The sequence below is a fragment of the Centrocercus urophasianus genome, unplaced genomic scaffold (assembly GCF_019232065.1).
Source record: "Centrocercus urophasianus isolate 14NV4802_14NV808 unplaced genomic scaffold, USGS_Curo_1.0 seq_12, whole genome shotgun sequence".
Classification (NCBI taxonomy): Eukaryota; Metazoa; Chordata; class Aves; order Galliformes; family Phasianidae; genus Centrocercus; species Centrocercus urophasianus.
In genome coordinates this window covers 1,392,608-1,409,945 of record NW_024884364.1, presented here as the reverse complement: position 1 = coordinate 1,409,945, position 17,338 = coordinate 1,392,608, and the positions used below count along the sequence as shown (strand labels likewise).

Sequence of the window (17,338 nt, the reverse complement as noted above, 5' to 3'; positions counted from 1 at the left end):
TTGCAAGTTCATGCAGCATGGATGCCCAGATAAGCAGGAAGGGTAAAAGAAAGAGAACTGTCTGTAACTTTATGCTGGATGCAGTCTGTTCCACTTTATGGAGCTCCTTGCAAAGAATCTCTTTGGCTTTGAATGTGTTGTTACCAATTCTATGATGATGTGCTTACAAAACAGTTGTTTAAAAATGTACCCTAAGCTCCTGATTCTTCTAGTGATCCTTGGGGAAGTGTTTCAAATCTTTATCATGGGTGTATTACTGAAGCGGTTTCATCTGTCTTTTACTGCAGAACATTCTTTCCGGAAGTTATTAGAAACTTTGAGCTGCTAAATATTATTTGACTTGTATGAGTTTGATAGGCTATGCAGTTAAGCATCGTATCAAACCATCTGTAGCTTTGTCTTTTTTCCAGGAATGAACATACTGGTGTTTGCTTGCTTCGCAGAATTCTTAGTTCTAAAATTGTTTTTTCTTTGCCCTGTTGTCTAATCCAATCAAAATAGAGTGTCATACAAAACAGGCTTATGAACTCTTTTTTTTCTTTTTAGGGAATCCTAATGACTTAGTGGTTTACTGACTTAATAGCTGAGTGGTTCACTATCTGGAAAAGTTAGGGAAATATGGCATTCTCTTGCTGTCAAAATATAATTAAGTGGCACATTACATATGAAGGTAGTTTTACCTGATCTGTTCAATTTGGAATAATCATTTACCCAGAGATAATTTGGGTTTTGAATGTAAAACTATAAGCTGATTTTTGTCCATTAAGAAGTTTGCTTCATTGTTTAATGTGTCATCCTGAGCATAGACATTAAATGAGCCAGCACTAGGAATTTGTTTCTAATTCTAGTTATAACCCTGATATGTAATTTCTTTTTTGCAGACAGTCATTGATGCTCATATCTTTCCAGCTCTTATAAATATTTTGCAAACGGCTGAGTTTCGAACAAGGAAGGAAGCAGCTTGGGCAATCACAAATGCAACATCTGGGGGCTCTGCTGAACAGATCAAGTATGAAATAGTACAAATATTTCAGTGCAATTGGGTGAACTAGTTCTTGTTCAAGGAGTCAAATCAGTAATCTAGAAACTGGACGACTTTTCTATAAAGAGTTGGTACAGACAGGCACTGTGTACAATTTTGTGCCTCCAGTGTTTGTCTACAGAGATGTCCTTTTTGGATTGAGTTGTGAATGAGACATTCATTCCTGTATAGAGAAACCACATGAGAATTTCAACTGTAATGTTTAATTTCATTAATTGAGCCATTTCTCTTTTGTGGAAAAAAGATTAAAATTTAAACTTATTTCACAGTGATCATTTCAGAATGTAATAAATTGTTAGAAGACTGGAGAGCAATGGCTCAGAGACCTATGGCCAAGCCCCTGAGGCAATGGCAAACTGAGGCATCATATGCATTGTTCTTCCTGTTTTTTATATTAGTATGTTATGCTTACATGCGATTTTGTATTAAGTAAATACTTATGTAACAAATTAATGCAGTTCATATTAATAATATTCATTTAAAACTTACAGGTAAAGATGTATATAAGCACAAGCTAGAAAATTAAATTATACATAAAGAAATATGTAAAATAGAAGATGCATATGATATTTTCAGTGTTTTAGCAGAATTGGTAAGATACAGATACCTGTCTGTAGTTTTTTCTCTTTTCTCTGATCAAGTTGATATTTCATCTGATTGTTTTGGTTCTTAGTCCTTGACACTAAATGCTTAAATGACAGTATCTGCTGTAAGTTTGCATAGAACCTGATTAATTGTTTGTAATGTTTTTCAGATATTTAGTAGAATTGGGATGCATCAAACCACTCTGTGACCTCCTTACCGTAATGGACTCAAAAATTGTGCAAGTGGCACTGAGTGGGCTGGAGAACATCTTGAGGCTTGGAGAGCAGGAATCCAAGCGCAGCGGCGCCGGCATTAATCCTTACTGCGCTCTTATTGAGGAAGCATACGGTATGAGCAAAGTGTCTGTGCATGGCAGGTTTTAAAGCAATGACCATGGATCCATTAGAGTTTCAGTAGATGAGACTGAATTGATTTCCTTATCACTGTTAACTGTTCTTAGACAAGTTTCCATCCACCAGTGTACTTCAACATTTACTTTCTTTTTCTGCATGTAGCTTGAGACAGTGTATGCAGATGGTCTTTCCTGTCTTTTTCACATTGAGGAAGCCTTCTGGATATCATTCAGCCTGTAGTATGTTCCTTCCACAGCAGATAAACTTTAGGAGCTCTGTTCTGTTGCACAGTTTTAAGGCCTATCCTTTCCCTCTCTGCTGCCTTGCAGAATTCTGCCAGCAGCAGCAATTTCCTGCTTTGCCCTTGCTTTGCTATTGTTGTGGTGTTTACTGCAGTCATTTCATCCTGATTCTGAGTTACTGCTACTCTTTAAGGTTAGTTTTCTTGTTAAAAGGCCCTCTCAGCTGAGTCTGGACATTTTCTGTCCTGTGTGGTACATCTGTTTCTCCACCTCAGCAGTGTTTCTCAGTACAATTAAGTATCTTTGAGAACAACTTAATTTCATTTTTTCATGCCGTAAATAAGGTTATCTTAGCAGAAGACTGCAGGTGAAGAGCTTGTAAGTCACTCACCATTTAACACTCTTGCTGTACTGGTGGGTTTTTCTTAATGCATTTTTTGTAGACGACTGGCTTCTCTCTTCCATATGCTAAGTACAAAGAATACAGTAAGTGTGCTTGCTCTCCACTTCATGAGGTCTTAATCCTCTGTTCTCTTAGCACACTGTGCTATCGGGCCATTCTGCATTCCCTGTCTATAAGCTCATGGCTTTCCTTATGTTTTCAAAAATACTGAAGTGGCAAGCAATCCATATATAATTTGGCTATAAAGGTGTGTTTATGTCATGTCAATTCAGTTGTGGTATATAGTCATTGTATGTGTGCCAGTTGCACAGTAAAACCAGTTAGTTTTAACTCTGATTTTGGAATAAAATTATTTAAAAAAAAATTATAAAAAGTTTCTGAAAGATTCTGACTGAAGGAGTCCAGGTGAGTGTTGGTTCTTTTAACAGCAACTGAAATTGCTAGACTGAAGGACCCAGGGGATTCCTGCCCTTCTGGATCACTTGGACTGAGGGGACTGAGGTTGTCCCCTCTTCTTGTTTCTAGGACAATACAGTAGAGAGGCAAAGCATGAATTCCCCATTGATATACGCATACACTCTTTTAGCACAGATATAGCTGACCACAGAGATGTCTGATTACCTAGCCACCTAATGTCACAGAAATGTGCAGATCTTTTTCTAAAGATTGATGGAATGTGATATTTAAAATAGACTGAATATGATCATTAGTTGTAATGCTTCACCAAGCTGTAACTTTGCACACTTCTTTTCTCTGCAGGCCTCGACAAAATTGAGTTCCTCCAGAGCCATGAGAATCAAGAGATTTATCAGAAGGCATTTGATCTGATTGAGCACTACTTTGGAACAGAGGATGAAGACAGTAGCATTGCCCCACAGGTGGATCTCAGCCAGCAACAGTACATCTTCCAGCAGTGTGAGGCTCCCATGGAAGGCTTCCAGCTCTGAGGTGCCTCTGTGCCGTGTGCTCCTCTACCTAGCCAATCCTGTTGTCGAGCCACAAGCCACCTGTGGAGTGATTCTCTCAGTGTTTTCCATAACCCTGTTTGCGCTCATTTGCTTGCCTTGTGCACATTCTCTTACATACGTCTGGAAAACTTTCGGCTCTCTGTGGCAGGATGCCCCCTTCTTGGCAAGGGGTTGCCTGAATCACACTTCTTCTCTAGATTCTGAACCTCTCCACTGTCATCTTCATGAGGTTGAGGCACATTTCTATACTTTGAGATATTCCCTGCTCCTATTACAGGAAAAGAATCCCACCTCCACTAGCCCCCCGCACTCCTGGCATCCAAAGTAAGGCTGCCTTTCTCATGTATTTACTGCAGTGTGTGCCTGCAGTTCCAGGGAGACTTTCAGACTTTCTGAGAACGTGGCTGAATTCATTTCCCATACTTTTCTCTGGATGCCTCCTCGGATCGCTGTGTGAGTTGCGTTAAATCTTCATATGGAATGTATCTCCTTCGCTGTATGTGCCAGCTGGAGCTATTGGAATATAGATCGTTGCAAATAATGGAATAAGTCTTCTATCCCCTGCAACAACAAGCTCCAATGGATGTGTTTTCTGGTTTTTAGGAATACTGAACACACATGGCCCTACCCCTTCTCAACACTGAGCTCTCAATGTGGACTGCAGACCACTGTGGAGATCTGCGTATCTTCTCAGTCTTTCCATCCACAAAAAGGAACCTGTGAATAGGTCACTCCTACCACTTCCCCAGAAATGACTTTTTGAAATAGCTTTTAGAATGGAGAAACTACTCTCATTTTGCTTGCCAGCACAGTATAATCCGGCCAGGCCTACCTTAAAATCCAGCCCTTCCTGACTTTGTGCTACAAAGTCTGGTCCTTGGTTGTAAAGTTATGGCTGAAAAATTTCTATTGCCTCTTAACATTTTTACACAGCTTGACTTGAACTGAGTTCTGAAAAATTATCTTCTGAACACAAAATCTTAATTTGTAAAACTTAGCACAGGGAGTGTTAGATCTCCTTTTCATTTTCACAAGACAAGAGCTTCCTTTCCAACTTGCCTAAAAGAGTCCTACTGGTCAAGCCTCATATTTAAGAACTAAAATGACTCTATGCTCAAAGGATAGTCAATATTACACCCAGATCCACCTGGCCCTTTCATTTCATTATTTCTTCTGCTGTTTATGGGACTTCAGGTGAACTGGCATGGAATGCTTGATTCCTACAGGTGACATCTGTAAGGCATTGCTGACTGCATGACAGCTGTCATCCACAGCTGTAGACTGCCCTTCTGCTAGCAGCATGTTCTTGGCTCCGCAAGATGCTTGGATCACAGACATCTGATGCAAAGGCCGGCCACTCCTCACTGAGTTCAGCTGACATTGACACCAAGCTCTTCAAAAAGGGGGACATGCCATGTGATTGTAAGTGGCAGTTCCATTTCTGTAAAGGCAATGGGTTCTCCAGGCTATCTGCCTCCCTCAACCCCAGCAATGGGCTATGTTCTTTCAAGCCATTTGGAACATTTGCAACACACATTTGTCCAGTGTAAACATTTCAAAAATGCCTCTGATATCTGCAGTGTCATGTACCTGTGGTAAATGTTAGTGGCAGAACTGTCTGCAAGATCCTCCTTATGACTCCTCTCAGTGACAAGCCACTGCAAAAGCAAAAAACAGTCCACTGTATACAGAATAATACAAATAAATAAAATGCTTGTCAAAGTGCTGAAAGAAGCTAGGCAAAGGCCTGAACACATCAACTCTGCGTCATCATTATTTAAATACAATCTTTGGTTCTGTCTGTGCTTCAGGATGGAGACTGACCTGTGTGGCTGCTGCAGAAGCCACCTGCTGCCTCCCTAGCTAAGCCAGTTGGCCTCCCCCTTCCCTCTCCCAGTTATTTTCTAGTGCTGCTTTGTGCTGAAGGAACATTTAGTTTACTGCACTTGATCTGTAAATGAACTTTGATTCTTTGTAATCTTAGGGGGTTAAATTTGGTGGTTAATTTAAAAACAAAAACCCTCAATGTTGCCTTTACATCACATATAAATAACTGTGTTTCTCTTTTCTTGAAGGGTGATAGAAGCACTGATTAGTAGCAAAATCTTGTTTTAGCTTTTGGATTTTTTTGTGCTGGATTTTTTTACGTGTAAATTTCCAATAACATGTCATTTCTATAAGATTTGTTTAAAATCATTTACCTCTTATTGGATGGTATAAAAATGCTACATATTTTGTAAACAAATCTGAGCGAAGTGTGTGTGCATATATTCTGTATATTCATATATGTATATTCTGTGTATATATACACTTGTGTGTATATATACATATGTACACACACACGTGTATATATATATACACACATGCGTAAGTGTGTATATATATACATATCTATATATCTATATATATAAGTGTTTTCTCTTCCAGGCTAGTGAAAACAATGTGGTGCATTGGCATTTCCCTCCCCTGCCCCCAAGAGAAAAATGACAATTGCCTCTAAATGAGCAAATTAAAAAATTAGTCCATTTAAGCTGAATGGTGTGCCTTCCTGTGTAAGGAGCCTAGCCAGTGTTGTTACTTTTGCAGTGGATATGTGAATTCAGAGCAGATAAGTATAAATCTTTAAACTTGATATGTTTGTTTGAAGTGACAGGCTTGGTTGACACAGGTAACATTGTTGTTGTATATACTTACACTGTGTAAAGCATTTGACTGGTACTGCATTATATTTTGACTGAGAACTAAAACAATACAGAAGTCAATGTGGCACACATTAAATGGATTAAAATGTGGCTAAACTCATAGGTCTCAATTTGATTTTAAATGGTGCTCAATTGAATGTATTTCCATCAGGATCTTCCAGCAACCAGTTCTTGTCTTTGCTTTATTTAGTCTTACTAATGACTTGAAAAGAAACAAAATTTCTAACGAAGGCTGCAAATTACAGGAGTGTGGAAGGGAGTACAGATTTGTGCATTATGAAAGGAAGAGCTTACTGATACAGACTGATCAGAATTACTTGGTAAACCAAGAGCAGTCCAACTGTTTGTATTTTGATAGAGCCAAATGCGTGGTGTAACATACCCATCTAATAAATAACATTCGGGCCCCATGTAAAGACTCTGTTTTGGAAGATAAGTGCTTCTGAAAAAATGTGAGGATCCTCTTACATTACCACTTGACCATTGATTGCCTGGCATGATTCTGTATGGCTAACGTAGTTCTCATAGGTATAAAAAGAGACCTTTGAGTACAAATGGGAGAAATATGTCAACTTCATACTCAGCTTTATTGAAACTTTTTTTACAGGAACGTTCTCAGTGTTGCTATAAGGACTTAAAGGAAGGATGCTAAAAACTAGGAGCAACAACTGTTAAAAAGGTTTGAAGTTCCTTTCATGTTATGTGGCAAACAGGAACGAGCTACTGTTCGCTCTGTTGGTAAAGTTTCCAGTGGTACATGGCAGGCAAGATTGCTCTCTTGCATTCAGGATACACAAGATGGTAGGGCAGAAAGTTGCTGGAACTTCAGTAACTAAGGCAGGGCCAGTGCCTGGGGCTTCTGGGAATACACAGGCAAAACAATTATTTGAGGCAACTGCTGCCTGGGGGCTAGCTTGTTGTTTTATTTCTGTGTCTGTTCTTTGATGCTACCAAATACTGGTGGTTGAAGTCCTGTCTCTTAATCTTACGGGAAAGGAGGAAGGCACTGACCCAGGAAAACAGGTGTCCTTGACCCTGTGTTTCTGTAACAGGCAGCATTAAGACTGTTGAAGAACCAGCCCCCCCACCCAGCTCCAAAAGCAACAATGCTCATGGTTGTGCGTCAGTGTGCTTCCCTGAGGATTTCTGGGACTACTGGTGTACCTTTGGGCAAACTTGCATCTCTGAAAAGCTTTAAGTAATTCCCTGTGTTTTCCAATATGGTTTCTTTTCGTCTGGAATTGTCACAACATGTGATTAGTACTTTCCTATGTCTATTTTAGCTAGGAAACATTAAGATCTTTAGGTATCTGAATCTTAGTAGGAAAATAAGAAAGATCTTTTTTTGTACTACTATGACAATGTGCTTAGTGCTCCTGCATGGTCTTCTGAGGCAGCATTCAAGTTGGCAGATTGAGCACTGGATTGAGACATATATGGAACAGGTACAATTAAAAGGTGCACGGTGTGGAATTAGTAATTTTACTTTCTGGAATAAAAGTAAATGGTGTTTCAGACTAAGCTAAAGGGGAGGAAAAAAATGAAATGTTGTTCTAAGTTCTTAATGTTCTTTTTCATCGTGAAGTGTTATAAAAAGCATAGGCTAAAGGTATGACCTAATCAGGTGGTGCAGGGTATTCTTGTTAGCTGCACATTACTGCCTAAGCGGCCAGTCTAATGTATACATATATTTCTTAAACATTTGTCTGTGTTCAGAAACGCTTTCACAGAGGCTATCACACTGTGAAAGTGTTTCTTTCTTTATTCCTCTCATAAAGATTAATGTTTATGTTACCAAACTACTTGCAAAAAAAAAAAAACAAAACCCAAACCTGCATTGGTTGGGGTGAGTTGGAGGGTGGCATAAAGCTCAGGCTTTTTGAGCCTATATGGAAGCTGAAAGAAAACACAAATGTGCACAGCAACATTCAGGTTTTCTTGTAGATGCAGAAATTGTGGGGATACCAGACTCATAAGGGAAGGGTATGACTGCTACTGCATGGAGCTTCAGTTGGACTACTGGACCAGAGTTCAATTTTTGATTAAAAAAGGGCATAAAGGTTACAGATACTGTCTGAAATGGAAAAACTGATCAATGTTGCTGCTCTGGTGAGTTGCTTTCTAAGATTTATATACAAAAATAGATGAGATACCTGCTAGAATGCATTCAGAGGTGCTTATTGAAAGTGGAACACTTCTGAGAGATGCATAGTTCTACGTTCTGTCATCACCAAGCATAAATCAAATCACAAATTTCTCTCCAGGCATTATTTCAGGTTGCTGTGAAGCTGATGTTCTGCTCTTTGGTTTTATTCAGCGTAAGCACAGGCACCTATATGCTTAGTAGTGTAACAAAGAACAAAAGCTGTCATGAAAGATCTGTTCACATAACTGCAGTTACGACCACCACTAGGTATTAACTGAATGGAAAATATATGAGAGCCTGCTCTGCTTGCATGACAACATTCTTGCAGTGATTGTCTTAGAATATGATAATGGGTCGTGGCATCACCTGCTGGTTGTGACTTCTGTGGAATGACTGCATGTTGTATCTGATTGAGTACATCTCAGCAGTAGGAAGGGTAACCAGAAATATAATTCATGGAAAGATGGACTGCAGTGCTTGCTTGCCATCAAGAACAGTACAAAATACTGCACCAAAAAATCACAATCCTTTGCATTTTTGAAGGACTTTTAATTTCTTCAGCAATGTTGCTAATTTTCAGTAGCACAAGGAAGAAAAGTTTCAGGAAAAACTATCTGCCTTGTGCTTACAAAATATTCACAAACTACATCTGTCAAACACATACCTCTTCTGTTTGTGGAGTTTCTGGGGGCCACTTAACAGGCAGTCCTGGGAAAATACATCTGAACATCCATGATGATCCCAGTCTGCTGTACTGAGAGGAAGAAAAAATACTGGTCTCCAACTGCTGAATGCTCTTTAGCACAAACAGTATGCAACTCTTGTGACATGATGCCAGAAACAGGGCTATTAGGAAGGGGGTCTGCTTCTGAAACTTGAGGTTAGCATCATGAAAGCGCAGATGGCAATTTAAAGGGAAAATATGCAAATAAATCCAAATAAATTTTGAAAAAGAGCTTGGCACCAGAGAGCAGAAATGCTTGACTGACTTTCTCCTATTCCTCTAAGTAAACAACAGGATAGCACAGGCTGAAGCTGATGCTCAGTATTCTTTAAAACACTTCTCTTAATTTTAATTTCCTCTTACCTCACTGCTAACTCAGTGTTAAAAAAAAAAAAAAAAAAAGTCAAAAAATGTGGTTCTTATTTACAACACATTGTTTCTGCAGAATGCTATTTCACTATCATTCCCTCTCCCATTTTTTAGCAAAAGAAGGCGAGAATATATTGGACCTAAAATAAGTAAACAAGATTTCCAGTAACTTCTGATCATTTTGACGGTGTTAATGTAGTTCATACAATTACTCTCATGTCAAGGACTTGCCTAATAATTGTTCTCTCATGCAGAAAGTTTTAGGGAGCCTGTAAATATAGAATCCATATAGTATTCTTTCTGAAGGGAGCTGGAATAGTCAGCAATAGTGGGTGACTGAAGTAATGAGTTATAATACAGTTAATGAATGAAGTAAAGTTAAATGCATTGAAAAAGTGTTTGGAGGAAAGGTATCAGGAAGAAAACAGATGTTTGTTTTTAATGACTACAGCATAATGCATTCATTCTTGAACACAAACGCTGAACACAAAAAAGATGCAACTCGCTGAAAAGGACAGCAGCTTTTCTTTCCCCATTCTTGGTTTCTTCCTTTTCTCCTCTAAGGTTTAGCAGGTGCACTCTGAGCTTCTTCCTTCCATTGAGCTTTCTTCTCCAGGTTGATGGCTGTAAGAGTTTCGTGCCTTTTTACAGCCTACAAAATAATGACAAAGCATGAGTAGAAAGTGTCACTTAAAGGGCCACAGAGATGAATTGCTTACAAGATATCTGGCCTATCCTTACCAAGGCAAAACCTGGAAAAGAGAGGGTTAAAATTCAACATCCAGATAATTTTACTTTAAACTCGTTATTTCTCTGGGAATAAGTTAAGGCCTTCTGTTAATAGCACTAGCAGATGTACTCTCTGCTTATGGTCAGTATTTCATACTAATCTCTGGTCTTCAGAAGTCAGAGCAACAAAAAGTTAAGTATAATAGATTACAGCTGCTGTGAAAACTAACATCCCAAAGCAGTTGTCCTCTTTTCCAGTGTTTGTGCTCATACTCTGTGAACCTAAGAGGAATAACTTCTGGAAATTGTTAGTCCTTGATTTCTTCTGCTAGTGCCTAGGAGAAGCCTTTCCATTGATTAATTTCAATGATGCATCCTTTTATATTTTGAGAAGTGAATGCAGACAAGTAGAAGTGTTACCACTTCAATAATTTATAGTGCTGGCACTGAGACTCAGTTTTAAAGTTACCTGGAAATGTTAACAGAAAGAAGAGTGAAACATTGTAATCAGAAGAATGGCTTTAGTGAAAGGCAGCCTAGGAGTAGAGAGAGGATGGTTGCTCGGTGTCTACAGCACTTGAGGGCTTTTCTATTAAATATACAGCTTTTTCAATTAAACAGTAACTGGGAAAAAAAAATTGTTCCATTAAGAGTAAAGGGAGACTTTTCTAATACAACTAAGGAGCACAGAATTAGTGCTTACCATAACTCCCCACTTTAAAGACTGAGAATTCTCAGTCTGGGTGAAGAAACACTACTTGCTGTTGCAGCGCATAGAGAGGTACTGTGATTTGTAATAGGTTCACCACACAATTAACTGTATGGATCCTTTTGGCCCAAGGAACATTTAGCTGTCTATCAGACTAACAGAACAGAAAACTATTTTTCCTTTCAAACTTTTGCAGCCTGTCTGCAAAACTGAGGAGTTGCAAGTGCAAGATGAGATTGTGAGTGATGTATCGTGCTGGGCTGGGAAGGCAGTGGGAGAAAAAACTGTTTTTGTATATAGAGTCTAACACTGATGACACCCTTTTCTGATCTGGGATGCATGATCAGCATCCAGATTAATGATCAGTGAGCATTACCTTCTGGGGAACCGGAAGGACCAACAGTTCTGTTAACAGTTCTGTTAAAATGCATTTGCACTCACCAGCCAAAAATTTATGCTTACCTGCTTCCCTCGGATCACCATCGCTATGCACCCCAGTATTGTCAAGGCAATCATTACGTAGCTGAACTTCACCCGCAGAGTGGTTTGTGCTGCTCGGATTACTTCAATCCTCAAGAAATAATAAAATAAGACTCATTACTGAAGACCTAAATAAACCAGTGGCTAGCTGTGTGATTGCTCCTGCATGCTGTCTGTGCGTTACACTAGCAGTACTTAGTTTCACAAAAAAAAACCACCAACAACAAAAAGACAAACCCAAGGTTTTACAAGAATGGGCTGGTCTGATCTCGAGAGCTACCTCAGGATAGATGCAAATCATGGTAAGAAAGGGGTTCCTCTCAAAGCTGGAAACACACAAAACATTTTTAATTTTCAGTTATTCAGCTGTTACAGAATGTTGCCTTTTTAGACCACCTGAGTGCACTGCAGTATCTCAGTATGTATGTTCACTACAGGGAAGACAGGAAAAGGATATTTTTATAATGCTGGTTTATGATGCTACTTTCTAAAGTTTACAAATACAGCAAGTACCTTATCAACATTAGAACTGCAGTGTATTCCAGAACTGTAAAATGTGTGTTCCCTCAATAGCAGAAGAATGGTTAAAAAAAACATTTGTCAGAAGGAATAAAATGTTAACTGTTTGCGTTTCCTGAGCACAGGAGCATATTATCACAGCTTAGCAATTCTTTTTGCCTGAGATTCAAAATGGTTTAATTTATGGTACCTTATATTTTCCAAAGAAGGCTTCCTCTACTACAGCTATTTATAAATTTCACACTGGCTGCTGAAAAGAACATGCCTGGAGATTCTGAACAGGATTTGGTAGAATACCAGTGGCTACAACTTCCCACCTGCTAGAAGAAATAGACTTCATTCAGGTAATCTGTTTTCCTGAGAATGAAGGAGGCACGGAGGATTGTAAGCTGGTCAAAGTCATCTTTTCTAAGAGAAATCTTCCACAACAGGAATAGCTATTAAAGTTTTCCAAATGTTGTGAAGCTCGTTCTACCAAATTAAACCTCAATTACAGTAAATGGAGAGTGTGTATTAGGAGTATCAATACGAGAAGGGCCAATGAAGTGTAACACGTCCAGATGTGCTTTCCACACTAACTACTGACCTACTCCTAAGTATTTAACTCTTCTTGCAGAATATAGAGTGGATGACTCCCTTCTTAAGGAGTTCTAATATGCTCGCTGATTAAATTTGGCATACTATACATTGAAAAGCATCAACATCATGGCACAAAATAATTGTATGCTAAGCCTAACAGATAATGGAATTAACAGGACTGAGTTACTAACACTGTATGCAATCATGAGTGAATGTGGAATCCTGTATCATGTTTTAACCCTTACATTTGGAGAGAAAGGATTCACGATGGTTTGGCATGGTGAGTCACGTAAGAACTGAAAAGCTTTTGGTCTTTCTTTTGAAGAGGAGTGCAAGAGTGGTTTGATCACAGTTTCAGAGTACTGATCTGAAAAAAAATTCTGATCATAGAGAACACATTGATCTAGCATGAAGCTAATAATTTAGCTTCCAGGTCATTCGTTCTTACAAATAATCTGTGATGAACAACCTGGGTTCAGGATACATTTAAGATGAAACATGCAGAAGTAGATCTAACATTCTACTAGTTAGTTTTTGAAGTATCTTGGGTATCCTAGACTATACAAGAGGAAAAGGCAGTCATCTGAACACAACTTTCATTTTAAAAGTTTTTGTAATTTTGTAGTTCTTGATCCCCTTCTTAACTTTGGCTGAACTATTTCCTTCAAGCCAAAGCCAAGAATTCCCTTTTAAATGCCACTGGAAATGCTTTTTTAAACTGATAATTGCATTTTTTAAAATTGCTTTTGTTAAATTTGATCTTCATTTTAGATAGCTCTACTAGAACATCCTGTTTTATCTTCTATATCACAGGGACCAAGGCAGTAACATTGGATTCCAGCAGCAATGGGGAAACTTTCCCTCTGCCTCTGCCCTCAAGACATTCATTAATAAATACTTTACGTGAGTTTCAATTACTTTATGGCTATATCAAGAAAGTTTGATGCAATAGGAGGCTATGACATGTAAAGGAAAGCATTAGAAAAAGATCATCATTAATATTTGCAAAGATCTTCTTTGATTGGAGGAATAAAAATTAATTGCTATGTGATGTTTTTTTAATGAAACAATGATAGATGCTGGCCATCCCTTCAGGAAATACCTAGATGATTTACATGTAAATCATCTCAGCGATACAGAATTCTCCAGGTCACATAATCTCATCTACAAGATGATACAGCAGCATACGGATTTTCAGCTGTGGAAACCCCTTCTCCTTCAAAAAAGGTATTTTGGAATTGCATTCAGACAACTTATTCCTATGCAGGCAATTTCTCTTTCTCAGCTTTGAAACTGGCACTTACGAGACAACCTCTGGTATATCCTCTGGCTTCTTGAAATGGCCTGCCCACAGCAAACATTTCTTCTCCCAGTTTGTAGGCTTGTGTCCAGGCACCCGGAAAACAGGCCGACCTACAAGAAAAACCAACCAACCAACCAAAAAAGACAATCAGAAAAGCTGAATCCCTAACCAGTTAGATTGAATAACCCAGAATTGTATGTACAGTTGCAAGAGTTGGTTATAAAACAAAAAGGTTATTGCACGGTCAGATTAATAAACCTCTGAACATGAATTAAACTGAGGGCAGGTTAGCTGGGAAAGCCAAATCTTGTTCATGGCCTCCCTTCTTCAGTTTTAAATCTGCAGAACCTGCTCCAGCATCTAAGCTTCCTAAACTGCGAGATGATAGTATTTCCACTACTATTAAATTAGTTCAAAGAAAACAAATGGAACTGCTACAGAAAAGCCATTATCCTATTCCATAGCATAAAAGAATTTTAAGTTTTCCAGGAAGTCAGAGAGATCTTATTTGTAGGTATAAACAATCAGGTGATCATAAGCAAAGACCAGATCCTTAATTTTCATCTCAGGCTTTCAACCTCCATACACAAAATGCTCAAAATAAAGTATGGAAAAGTTTCCTTAAGTAACATTACAATCTAGCCTACAAAACAAACAAAAAAAATAATGGGATGGGATAGATTCTGCATGGATGTATGTTCATAAATGAATTGGTGGATTCATTAATGACCTGGGAAGTGGTGTGGATACACAGTTTGCTGACAACACTCAGTTATTATGAACCATAAAGAAGATGGATACGTGAGAAGAGCTGCAGGCCTTCAGAGTCCTGAGTCAGTGGCAGGGCAAATGGAATTCCACTTATAAATAAGAAGCACTTCCAGTTCACATACAAAAGACAAACTATAATCTAATCTTTATTGCTCAGGAGCAGTCCTTGGGATTTCGAAGAAGTTTGGGGAAAAGTTCAAGAACAGAAAGGCAAACAGTATTATTAGCCATGATAAGGAAAGGAACAATGAGCAACACAACAGTGTTACTATGTCACTTCACAAAAACACAAGTCTGGCATTCTGAAAAGCCTGTGAAACACTGAGCCTTTGTCTCAATAACAGTTGGTTTGCAATGAGTAGAGAAGATTCCTAAGGGTGATCACAGGTGTGGAGTGACCACCACAGAACAAACACTGTATTACACCAAAACCCATCAAGCCTGGAAAAACACCCACTGAATACCCCTCCAGCATAACAGAGGGTACCAGAACTGTAGTGATGCTGCGAATGTGGACCACAAATGCCCTGCTTTGGAAAGAGTACTGAATTAAGAACAGAGCAAAAACAGCATATGACAGATTCAAAAACAAACGCAAGGAGTAGATGTTTTCTCACTGTGCCGTTCAGCTGAGGAACCCCTTCCCAGGGGATGCGGGTGCTAAAAATAGTTTCAGCCTCAAGATACTCCACAAACTGACAGAACAAAAATCTGACAAGGATCATTAAACACAAAGACACTGTCTCTGCGACAGCAGTGCCATGTTTCATTTATACTCGCCCTTAGATCCTTGCTATCCATCACTATTTCTTTTAGTTCCCACAGAAATGTAAGGGTCCCCCTTTATCGGCCACTACTGGAGACATGACACTGTTAAAGAGATTCTTGGTCTCACCCAGTACAGATGTGTTTTGCTTTGTTTTGTTTTTTTAAACATTTATGCAAAATGCTTCACATCTGTACACTGCTTTGATCTAGCTTCAGTAGGTCAAGAAGGGAACCAGTAACAACACAGGCATCTGATTAGAGCACCATAACTGTCCCATTGGCAGTGTTTCATGACCTCATCTTTCCCTGATCCACTCCATCCTTAAGTATGAATTGAGTCAGTAACTCAGATTCTCTCCTGCAGGGCATGTTCAGGCCTGTGAGCAGCTAGAGCTGGCTCTACTACGAAAAACTGCAGAAGTATTGAGCTGGTACAGTGTTCCTAAACCCTGTTTGTGTTAGGGCTGAACAGTCAGTTCCAGCTGAAGAGCCTCAGAGTATAGGGCCATACATTGAATATGACATTAATGACCTACTACAAAGCAGAAGCTGTTACTGTCACAGGAAGAAAATTTGCCTCTTGGCTTTGTTAAAAAAAGAAATTCAAGATCTTGCTGCCAATTTTAATGCTCAGTTTTTCAGTCTAATACGAGTTAATTCTCCCAAAAGCAGGGGCTCTTGTTCAGATGACTGCAGCCTTGATATCTAAACAGCTGACAGCAAGAAACATAGCATAGTCTTTATCACAAACTTACCTCTTGGCTGCACTGGACTTTCCTCCTGGGGTTTGCTGCAGAGCCTCCTGCTCACCTTCGGCCCCACTCCCCGACCCATCCTCAGAAAGGAGGGAATGTTTCTTTCCAGCAGCTTAACAGCCTTATCTGGAGGAGAAAGCAGAGGAAACCCAGGGGCTAGGTCTAGCTCAGAACGTTATGGAGTGAGAAGGCTGGCTTTTAGGTAAGAGGTTGTTCCTCCCCCCGGCCTCAAGAGAAAACAAGAAATAAAAGCAGTAGGTACAAATCTAATGCTATGAAAGAAACCGCAGATATAATAATCCATGAAATCTAATAAAGAAATTAAAGATGACTCTATAAACCATCAGAATCTAATAAAGAAATTAAGGTCAGTTTTACAAATTCTAAAATATATCACTTGAGTTTGTCTATTAAGCATATATAGAATAATAAGAATGACCGATTACAGCCTATGAGCAGTTTCTACGGCAGAAGACATAACACCGCTTCAAGGAACTTATCTACTCGGCCACACGCTCTGCTCCGGGCAGCACTCTTCCAAGTGCTGTACACCCACGTTTTATTCATCTTGTCACTCCCAGTGACAGAGCTGGGACCTGGGACAGGTGCTTTGCGGTTCACTGGACAAAACACCTTACGTATATAAACGTGCTCTGAAGAAAGTCTTAATTTATTCATTAACGAAACATTTCTGAGGGGAAACAAATAAACAAACAAACAAACCCAAAGACAAAAAACCAAACCAAAACAAAAAACCCTGGAAGATAAAAGGGCACGTAAAATAAATTGCATTCTTTTTTCTTCTTTATGAAGGAAAATGTCTTCTCTTTGGGGGAAAAGGGATCAGTGCCCTCCTGAATGCAGCAGCGTCCAAGGTCTTCAGAGGACCAGCAACAACGAGAACCAGCCCGTTCCTCTCCCGTCTGCGTCTCAGCCCGGAGGCCCCGCACCTCGGCGCTCGCAGGGACCCGCACGGCCCGGCCGGGACCCCTCGGAGGCGCCGAGCACCGCGTTACGCGTCCCCCGGCCCGAAGAGAGGACGGACACCCGCCCGGCACTGGCAAAGCGCAGCCGCTCCGCTCCCCGCGCCGGGACGGCCACTCACCGGCGCGGCCCCACATGTCGCTGCCCGCCGCCCGGCCCTGCGCGGCTCCCCTCAATGTCACTGCTCCGCAGCGCTCCGCCCCGGCC

The 17,338-nt window shown here is 39.8% G+C and overlaps 2 protein-coding genes across 2 annotated transcripts in view; one reads left to right on the top strand and one right to left on the bottom strand.

Moving 5' to 3' along the window:
- KPNA1 (karyopherin subunit alpha 1) overlaps nucleotides 1–5,773 on the top strand; it is a 50,741-nt gene extending 44,968 nt beyond the window's left edge. Inside the window, exons 12-14 of the mRNA XM_042810899.1 lie at nucleotides 882–1,009; nucleotides 1,797–1,975; nucleotides 3,385–5,773. Of these exons, the coding sequence (XP_042666833.1) occupies nucleotides 882–1,009; nucleotides 1,797–1,975; nucleotides 3,385–3,572 (495 nt within the window). The 3' untranslated portion in view covers nucleotides 3,573–5,773. The remainder of the gene's footprint in view (nucleotides 1–881; nucleotides 1,010–1,796; nucleotides 1,976–3,384) is intronic.
- Nucleotides 5,774–9,947: 4,174 nt separating this feature from the next.
- Nucleotides 9,948–17,328, bottom strand: FAM162A (family with sequence similarity 162 member A). The gene is made up of 5 exons (XM_042810900.1): nucleotides 17,253–17,328; nucleotides 16,148–16,273; nucleotides 13,855–13,963; nucleotides 11,435–11,543; nucleotides 9,948–10,186 (listed from the first exon to the last, which is right to left on the bottom strand). The coding sequence occupies exons 1-5, from the start codon at nucleotides 17,266–17,268 to the stop codon at nucleotides 10,094–10,096; spliced, it is 453 nt and encodes a 150-aa protein (XP_042666834.1). The 5' UTR covers nucleotides 17,269–17,328; the 3' UTR covers nucleotides 9,948–10,093.
- Nucleotides 17,329–17,338: the final 10 nt, after the last annotated feature.

What these genes read in the sequence shown, in the direction of transcription:
- FAM162A (XM_042810900.1), bottom strand. An exon ending in AAGTCCAGTGCAGCCAAGAG is followed by an intron (nt 13,964 to 16,147) that starts GTAAGTTTGTGA and finishes TTTTTCTTGTAG; the next exon opens with GTCGGCCTGTTTTCCGGGTG. An exon ending in GATATACCAGAGGTTGTCTC is followed by an intron (nt 11,544 to 13,854) that starts GTAAGTGCCAGT and finishes TTATTTCTTGAG; the next exon opens with GATTGAAGTAATCCGAGCAG.